The 9614-nt window shown below is 30.4% G+C and overlaps 2 protein-coding genes across 2 annotated transcripts; one reads left to right on the plus strand and one right to left on the minus strand.

Moving 5' to 3' along the window:
• The first annotated feature begins 1658 nt into the window (after positions 1-1658).
• Positions 1659-7560, plus strand: Rab3-gap (Rab3 GTPase activating protein). Its single transcript, XM_074259778.1, has 7 exons — positions 1659-1859; positions 1969-2079; positions 2632-5196; positions 5433-6058; positions 6115-6402; positions 6917-7069; positions 7135-7560. The coding sequence occupies exons 1-7, from the start codon at positions 1775-1777 to the stop codon at positions 7279-7281; spliced, it is 3975 nt and encodes a 1324-aa protein (XP_074115879.1). The 5' UTR covers positions 1659-1774; the 3' UTR covers positions 7282-7560.
• Positions 7312-9313, minus strand: LOC141538381 (acylphosphatase-2). Its single transcript, XM_074259810.1, has 3 exons — positions 8731-9313; positions 8473-8599; positions 7312-7718 (listed from the first exon to the last, which is right to left on the minus strand). The coding sequence occupies exons 1-3, from the start codon at positions 8801-8803 to the stop codon at positions 7604-7606; spliced, it is 315 nt and encodes a 104-aa protein (XP_074115911.1). The 5' UTR covers positions 8804-9313; the 3' UTR covers positions 7312-7603.
• Positions 9314-9614: the final 301 nt, after the last annotated feature.

The following is a 9614-nucleotide window of genomic DNA, read 5'->3' on the forward strand; positions in this document are numbered from 1 at the left end:
TTTTCGGAATAAAGATTATAATTAAATCGTATTGATAAATAATGAAATAAATAATAGATTATAATATAAAATAAATAGTTATATGTGTTGATAATGACCCATTGCGATAAGAAGCACTCACCGATGTTCAAACTAACATCGAAACTGAATTAAAAGTTTGTCACTTTAGTCTTCACCGTATATAAATATATCTATATCTGTATATACGTAATATACATACTTAGGAGGCCTGACGTGAGTGACATACCATAAAAATACTTTTTTTAATTCATTAATTCTTCCATTAGCCGGGTTAAAAACACGCGTATCTCGGTCTTTCGGACACTTTTGCCTACACAGCTAAATCTTTCTCCATTATAATTTACTTTTAATTCTTCATTACTGTCATTAATCTTTAATTAAGTACAAAAAGTCATTATTACTTATTTTTATGGGCAGTAAAAATATCTATCGTTGATCACTTTTTATAAAAGACATTAAATTAACAAATTAAAAATCATTTTTAATCTCTGATAATAATTAATAAATTTATCGTTTATTATAAATTTATTAATCTTTTTTTATTTAACAATGACATTGAAATTACCCCATATTATAATTTTTAACTTTTCTTTAAAAATAAACGGCCTGGGAAATTATTTTTAAAAAAATGCATTTATAATTTTTTAGAAAAATTTTTCTTGTCATTATTTAATTGCTAAAAAATTTATAAAAAATTTACCTTACTGCTGGGTAGATCTTGAACCTGTAAATTAATAATAATAATTATAAATAGTGAATAACAAATCAATAATCAACTAAATGCTTACCACAAATGCAAATAAAAGAATATTTAGAATATTTAGAAAATTATTGTGTAAAAATTGCATTTTTAATTTTTTAAAATTTCTTCATGTCAATTTACTCTTCTATTTTTTTTTTTGTTATAATTTATTTGTTAAAAAAAATTATTAAAATTAGTAAATATCTGTTAAATTAATTTCCATTAAAATTGACAGAAGACATATATTTTTAGTGTCTTAAATTTGACAGCTGTCAGTGAACTTCAGAATGATTTTAATAGCTTTATTTAAATTCCAAACGTCTTATATCTTGATAATTATCTAACTATAAAATATACGAAAGTTATTTTTGTAAAAATAAATAAATTTGCGACAGTAAACATAATTAGTTATTGCACGGTAGCTAATGGCGGCCATAATGAATTTGCATTTTTCATCTCGCGCATTTTAGGCCGTTAATTTTCGAAATCGGCTCGCGCATGCGCGAAGCTTAAAAATAAATTGCGCGCGCACAATATTATTTTTAATTTTTTTCTTTTATTAAATTATAACAAAAAAATATTTTTGAAAAATTGCATGTCTAATTTTTTCTTTTAATTTTTTTTTAAATAATTTTTCAATAAAATAAATTATTAAAGTTTTTTTAAATTTCAACTAACTTAATTTTCATTGCGTGTTATTTTTACTTTTTCAGTTGTTGGCAAAATGACGATCTTTTGTGACTTGAATCGAGTTAAAAATTTTTATTTTATCGACATGTCAGCTAATTCTATCTGTCATACGTAATATTTTTTTTATTTACTCTATTTACTGTTGTGATATTGTGAATGTATTTGTAAAGTAACCTTAAAACTTATTATTATTATTACAGAGAATGTTAACAATTGTACCATATGTAATTAGTCAGAAGTTCGATGAGTAATTAGTAATAGTAATTTAAGTAAAGGTTTAATGAAAATATTTTTTTACTGGTTTAATAAAAAGTTTGTTAAATGTCGTGTCAAATAAAAGGTATTGCTTTGATAAATAATGTCAAGGAGGTCAGGCAATTGTTGTTTGAAAATTCTACATTAAGACGTAAGTTACTTTTTTTAATTAATTAATTAAATGTCACAAAAAAAAATAATTTAGCCCAAGAAAAATTTTCAACAATTAATTGTTAATTTTTTTTTGTTAAAAATTTCAGTTGATCATGTTCCTAAAAATGAATTACCACTGCAAGATTCATTTATATCATTATCATCATCTGGAGATGTGTTGGGTCTTGGATTACACAAAAATATAATTATTTTAACCTGTAAGTAAATTTATTTAAACTAAAATTTATTAATAATAAGAAATTTGATCATTTTTAGAATTAAAAAAATTTTTAACAACTAAATTAGTGTAAAAAAAATTTATTTAAAAAATTCAATCTTTAGAAGCTCTAAAAAATTAAAAATGCAATTTTTAAAAAATAATTTTAGAGACCTAGTTTATTTTTTAATTAAATTAAAATAAAAAAAAAATAATACTAAAGTTAGCCGACGTTTCTAATTTTTTTTATTGATTAAATTGGAATAAAAGAGTATTTGTAAAAATTGCATTTTAAGTTTTTCAAGTTTTTCAGAAATAAAATTTTAATTATTTTTTTTTAGTAATATTTTCACAAAAAAATTTTTAAAATGTCGGCTAACTTGATTTCATTTTTAAAATATTGCATTTGTATTTTTTCAAATTTTTTCTTTGAATTTTTTTTTTGCAATAATTTTTTGATTAAAAAAAATATCAAATGTCTGCTAATTAAATATGCAATTTTTTTAAATATTTTTTTACTGTTAATTTAATTAATAAAAAAAATTTTTTCCAGCAAAATGGGACCTACAGGAGCCTGGAGAGATAAAAAACAAATTCCATATATCTTGGTCAGGAAATTTAGTCCCTGAGTCTCCCGAATACATCACCTCAATCCTCTGCTTGCCTCTAATATCCCTCGGCAAGTCAAACAGCGGCCCAGACTGGACCTGCATCCTAGTAGGTTTCAGTTCCGGCTACCTTCGCTGTTACACCGAAACCGGGAGTCTTCTCCTCGAAGAACAACTCCACAACGAGCCAATTTTAAATTTAAAATGCCAATCTTTAACTTCTCCCCGTCACACTGGAGACACTGGCCTCTCAGAAGAGATCCACGTTATCTACGAGTCAGTGGTTTGTATACTTCCCGGCTTTCCTTTCTTCTCAACATTGCGAGGATGTAGAAACCATTTGGCGCGTGTGCAAGCGAACTACAGCAGCGACAATGCGCCATCTAGCGGCCTAACCTTTAAAAAACTTGGCTTGAGAGACCAAGACGTCGCAAACGACTGCGAGGTGATCGGAACAACCTCCGTCAACACATTCGACCACCTGATGACAGCGTCAATCTGCGGAGGCTTCAACGCCTCTTACCGTTCCAGCGCTCCGCAACACAATTTAGTAATGGCCACCGGAAAGCGACCTTACGTCGGGTTCCACTTCGCCCTAGAAGGTGGCGCTGCTCCAGTGCTGTCAGATGTTGCTATCGCAATGGCAAGTTCCCTAGCGAACGCAATTGGCAAGATAGGAACCGCAGTTCCGTGGTTCCGCGCCTCCAAGTCCTCCATTGACAAGCCTAAGGTTCCAGGAACAGTCCAGGAACCCGCGGAACCGATGACCTGCCGCTTCGGGCTCAGTGATGTCATGCGCGAAGGCGATTCCTTGGTGGTAAGTCCCAACAAGACCCTCGGCGTCATCTCCGACGCTATGGGCCGCGTTACGCTGATAAACAACCGCCGAGGACTCGCTCTGAGGATGTGGAAAGGCTATAGAGACGCCCAGTGTGGCTGGATTGAAGTCACCGAGGACAAAAGGTCCAAAGTATCCGCCAAAAAACGCTCATCTCTTTTTTTAGTGATCTATGCCCCCAAAAAAGGGATTATTGACATCTGGGGGGTCCAAACTGGTTCCAAAATTACAACTTTCACCGCAAGTAAAAATGGAAGGCTTCTTTATGTTAATTACGGACTTCTAGGACTGAATGAAATCGCTCCTTCATTTCCAAACCGCCCGGTTTATTCGTGTGTGTTTTTAGACCCTCTGGGAGGCTTTAAAGAAATTCTGGTGCCGTTTCACTTCGCTTTGAGCAGCAAAAACGGCAAGCGAGCTCGTGATATTCATCTTTTTAAAAAACTCAAGACTTTTATACGCGAAGAAGAGTTTGATGATGATAAATTGATATTAGAAGTTGGAAAAATCTGCAAAGATTTGAAGACTAATGAAATAAGGCAACAAGTCTTGGAGAATTTGTTATCCAGCAGACATATCATTCCTGATGTTCTGCTGGAAGTTACGGAGATTTTTAATGAGGTGCTTGTTGATCAGGAAATGGAAAGCACTACTAAATCCTTGGTGCAGCTTTGCGCTCAAATAAAACACGTGGTTATTTTTTACAAATTTTTAAATTCTTCAGTTGATAAAATTTCAGATGCTGAGCAAGATTTGCCGGGTGTTCTTCTGACATCCGAGAGAGAAATAACAAGAATTTTAAAACTTGCTGAGAGTTTGGAAGAGCTGGAAAGAACTCGAGTGAGATTCGAGGGTGGATTCGTGGATTTTATTTCGGCGTTTGAATTCGGGTACGGTCAGGTTACGTTAAAAAAAAACGTATCAGAAGACAAGAAGGAATTAATTTCGCAATTGATTTATCAAAATTGCTTGGAAGGAGGCTCAATAGACGCCTGGAAGTCTGCAGCGGAGTCCAGCGGGCTCCAGGGGAAAGTTCTGATGGAACTAGCTCTGGTTTATTGGCTGTCAAAGCGCCCTGTGGATCTTGAAGGTCAGTTGAAGCGATTCACGAGGCTTGTTCATGGAATTTGTGAGCGAGAAGCTGAGGACATTTGTGTGAATTACAACGAAGAGTCTATCTGGTGGAAAGACACTCGGGAAATTCTGATGAACTCTACAAAGCTTCTTCAAGCCCTGACTGCTGCTTTGGCTTGTCGGAGTGTCGCTATTACTTTGTCGGCGACTAGAGATAGACAGGTTAAGGAAGATAATGGAAATGATGAGGGCTGGGAAAATGTTAGCAAAGATGTGTGTCAATTTACGCTTTTAATTGGAAATCTTGAAGATATTGTTATTCTGAATTTGACTCTTAAAAAGCCGAAGGTTGATGCGTCTACACAGTTTTTGGCATTGCCGTTTGAGAAACAGGAAATTTCTCTGGGGAATATTATATCAAGAGGACAGGGTGCCATTTCGGAGATAGTTGCCAAGTGGTTGTCCGCTTCGGGAGTCGATCCTTTGAAGCTTATTGATACTACTGATGTAGAATTTAATCCAAGAGTCTCTTCAGAGCCGCAGAAAACTGAGGAGAGTAAAAAAGATTCGCAAGATTCGCAAGATTCGAATTTACAAGGTGAGAAAATTAAATAAATTTTTAATATCGAAATATTGAATAAATTAAATAAATTTTTATTTATTTAATTTTAAATAAATTGAAAAAGTAAATAAATTTTTAATATTGAAATATTGAATAGAATAGTCACGGGAACTATATAAAAAAAAAAAAAAAAAAAAAAAACAAATATTGACCAGGAAAATAATTTAATTTTATATTCAGTATAGTTGCAATATAATTTTTTTTTACTTTAGTTTCAGAAGCAGCAACAAAAGAAGATGCTGACTCTCTGGGAGAAATTCTCGATAAGATGGCGGTGCTAAAGCGCCATTTTCCTTACAGCTTGACCAGTAGCGTCCTCTTGGCAAACTTAACCTGGCAGTATGTAATGTTTTGGAGCAAAGATGTCGCTAGGCTTGAAGTTCTAGAAGCGGCTTTGACTGTTTTGAGACAAATTCCCATGAAATCAATGCGCCAAGGCGTATGTTGTCTCTTGTGGAATATTCACATAAAAAAAAGAATGGAAGCGGCTGGAAAATTGATTAATAAACTTGGAAAACTTCCCAAGGAGAGATTATGTACCCAAGATGTTGGATTGTCTGATTTACAGACGACAATTTTCTTGGAGCACTGTGTCAGCTTCTTGGATGTTTTCTTGGACGCCGAAGTCTTGGAAGAAGACAAAAATGCAGTGGTTAAGGCTGAAGAATTATGGGAAGAACACGCCGGACCTCAAGCATTCGCTGCTCTAGCTATCAATCAAATTCCTGGAAGCTACGATTTAATTTTGCTCCACTTGCAGCTGGGATATGTACTACATATGATTGCTTTTTTCGGGATTAAATTTTTGAAACCAATGACTAGTTTGTTCGAATCAGTGGTAAGTGTTTATTTAAAATTTTTTATTTATTTAAATTAATTGTTTACTTTTATCAGACTAGCAGATATTTCTTCCAAGACATCACAGACAAGTTTATCTTCACCTGGTACCACGATGACAAACGAGACGGTAACAGGTTAGACTTCCTTTGCCGTGTTATTACCGCGTCGATGGAATCTATTCACCAGGAGACAACAGAAGATGGTGTTGACTCAAGACAAGCCGTGTTGTGGATGAGCAAGTGTACTGTTTTAGCTTCTATGTGGAAAATTGATTGTGATAAACTGAGAATACATCAAACTTGCCAACTTTATGTCAATGGATTTGATCAATTAGCCGATGAGGTATTTTAAATATTTATTGTCTAAGTTGTAGAACTTATTTTTGTTCCAAGAACCTAATACCGTTCCAGGAACCTATTGATGCTCTAAGAACCTGTTACTTTTATTAGATCTTAATATTGTTCTTAGAACCTGGTACTATTCTTAGAATCTGATAATGTTCTTGGAACCTAGTACTGTTCCAAGAACCTATTTAAGTTCCAAGAACCTGTTCCTTTTATTAGATTTTAATATTGTTCTTAGAACCTGGTACAGTTCTTGTAACCTAATATTGTTCTTAGAATCTACTATTGTTCTTGGAACCTAGTACTGTTCCAAGAACCTATGGAAGTTCCAAGAACCTGTTCCCTTTTATTAGATCTTAATATTGTTGTTGGAACCTGGTACAGTTCTTGGAACCTAATACTGTTCATAGAACTTTTGAATTAAATTTTTCATGAATATCTTTAATTACCGTAAAAAAATTTTTTTCTTCAGGTTATAAAGCTATAAATTTAATGAAATATTTTTTTTACAGGTTCTAACTGCAGTAAATGACACAGAAACACTAGCAGTAAATTTATTACCGATAGCTGGTTTGCGTATGATGTCATTTTTATCTAAATCACCAGATTTATTAGAAGAAGTATCAAGAATAAGTCCCGCATTAACTCAGTACTTGGAAAATTTGGTAATTTATTTTTAAACTCAAAATAATAAACACTACACAAATATTTACTCCATTTTTTATTACAGAATTTACCAGGCATCGTAATAACAAGCTGCTCCAACGAAAACAACATTGAGTTAATAAAAAAAGTGTCACAATACTTACCAGATACGCATAATGATTATCATTACGCGCAATTAATGCTCGACGCGACTTTTATTTATCGCGGATAACAACTTTGTAAAGTAAAGTATTGACTGTGATAGTTTAATTTTTTTTTTTTTATTCGGTAAGTCGCTTTAATTTAATTAATCCAATTTCTGATAAAAATGATTTATTTTAAACAATCAAATTTACAATTGAAAAAAAAAATTTTTTTAATTATAATCGTTTCGTAATCGTTTCGCTGATACAAAGAAGAAATTGTTATTATTAATTGAAATGTTTATCTATAAATATATTTAATATCTAAAATAATAAATAAATAAATAAATAGTAAATTAAAAAAATAATTCATCAAGTTATAAGTAATAAAATATTAATAAATATTATTAATTAAAAACGTATCCCGAAATCTCGATATGATGGCCTTCGGATTGTTTCCCAGTTAGTAAATTCTGTATGATGAATTTGACATCCTGGACTTCCTACAGTTGTCAACCAATGCGCCCTGGAAATTATATTTTTATTTCATTGAATTTAAAATACTTTTAAAGTGCGATAAAAATATAATTAGAAACAAATCAGAACAATTTATTTATATTCTAGTCTCTAGTTAAAAAAAAAAAAAAAAAAAAAAAAAAAAACGTAAAAACAATCACCGGGCAAATAATAAAATAATTTCTAACAAATTACACAACTTGGCTGGGATATTAATTGTTCTTTAAATAATTATTTCAAGATCATTACAATATAATTAATTTATTGCAACTTCCTATTGAGTAATTGCCAGGGTGTTTATTTATAAACAATTTACAACCTTGAAGATTTAACTAAAATATTTATTTATTTATTGTCTTTTTTTTTGCGTTTAATTAATAATAAAATTTTGTTTTGTTAAATAATAATTTTTGTTAAACTGTACTGTACTTTCTTAATTATTGACATTTATACAGATATGAGCTCATTTCGATGTTACACTCGTCAAGAGCTTTCATTTGAGTACCCACTTGGATTTTTTATATATTTTTCATATATACATATATATAAAATATATGAAAAATTGATGTGGGTACTCAAATGAAAGGTCTTGATGAGTGTAACATCGGAATGAATTCATATTTTTAAAAATGTCAATAGTTCTCAAGATACAAGGTCATTTCTTAATTATGAGGTAAGAAATTTTGCATTAAAATTTTTTTTATTTTTTATTTATTTATTTATTTTTTTTTTTTTTTTTTTTTCAGGAAAAAAAATAAACTTACATTTGATCAACATATGGCTTGGGTCCTTGCATTTTTCCCAAAATACTACCGGTTTTACTATTTTTAACCCAACCGGTTATTCCAAGCGATCTGCATAAATCACGTGTGTATTTAGTAAAGTAACAACCTGAAATAAATAAAATAAAACGAAAGTAATTAATTTTTTAATTTTAGGAAATTAAAAATGAAAATAAGCAACGATGATGATGATTAAGGATGACAAGATGAATACTGGGATTAAATTAAGAGCAAACTTACCCTGAACTTTTCCGAATACTTCAAATTCAACTGAAGCAAGTGGTGCGTTAGCAATAGGATCGTCACTAGCCATAATTAGGTAATTATCCTCTTTATGACGGTGAAGCCTCAGAGCTTTTCCGAACTCTATTTTAACTGTGTTTTATTTTATTTTTTAAAAATAATTATTATTTTTGTTTGGTGAGAGATTTTAGAGGTGAAACAAACAAATATCTTCCTGTATCTTATTATTTATTATTAAATCGAAGTAGACTCTAGTCTTAGTCTTTTTACGTGTCGATGTGTACTGATTTTGTGTCGCTAGATCTACAAACGCCCCAAATAGATTCCCCACTAGCGGTCATAGGGCCAACAGGCCATTGACGATCGATTGCCAATCAATTGTTCGTCATCCAACTTTTTTTTATTTATTTTTATTTCATAACTTTTTTTTTATATACAAACAAATTTTGTCTAAAATATTTTTTTTTTAATTTACAAATTTTTTAAACAAAAATTTAGTTTAAAAAAAAATTATTAATTATTAATAAATTAAATTAAGCTTAAAGAAAATTATTAAATGAAAATATTTAATAATTTAAATAATTTTTAAATCAAATAAATTATGCCAAAAAAAATAAGAATAAAAAATTGACTTGTAAAAATTTTAAAAAATTAAAAATGCAATTTTTAGAAAAAAAAAAAATTTTTTTTTGGAACTAATTTGTTTGTAAAAAAAAATTAAAAAATAGTGGAGTGGCTTTTAATTTTAATATAAAAAAAAATTGACATGTAGAAATTTAAAAAAAAAAAAAAATGCAATTTTTTTTAAATAATTTTTTTTGTTAAAAAAAAAATTAAAAAATTTTTAAGTGGCAACTTTAATGTCATAAGTTTTCAGTGTC

Source organism: Cotesia typhae, unplaced genomic scaffold (genome assembly GCF_013202065.1).
Source record: "Cotesia typhae breed Kobodo isofemale line unplaced genomic scaffold, CoteBio_Ctyphae contig_20, whole genome shotgun sequence".
Classification (NCBI taxonomy): Eukaryota; Metazoa; Arthropoda; class Insecta; order Hymenoptera; family Braconidae; genus Cotesia; species Cotesia typhae.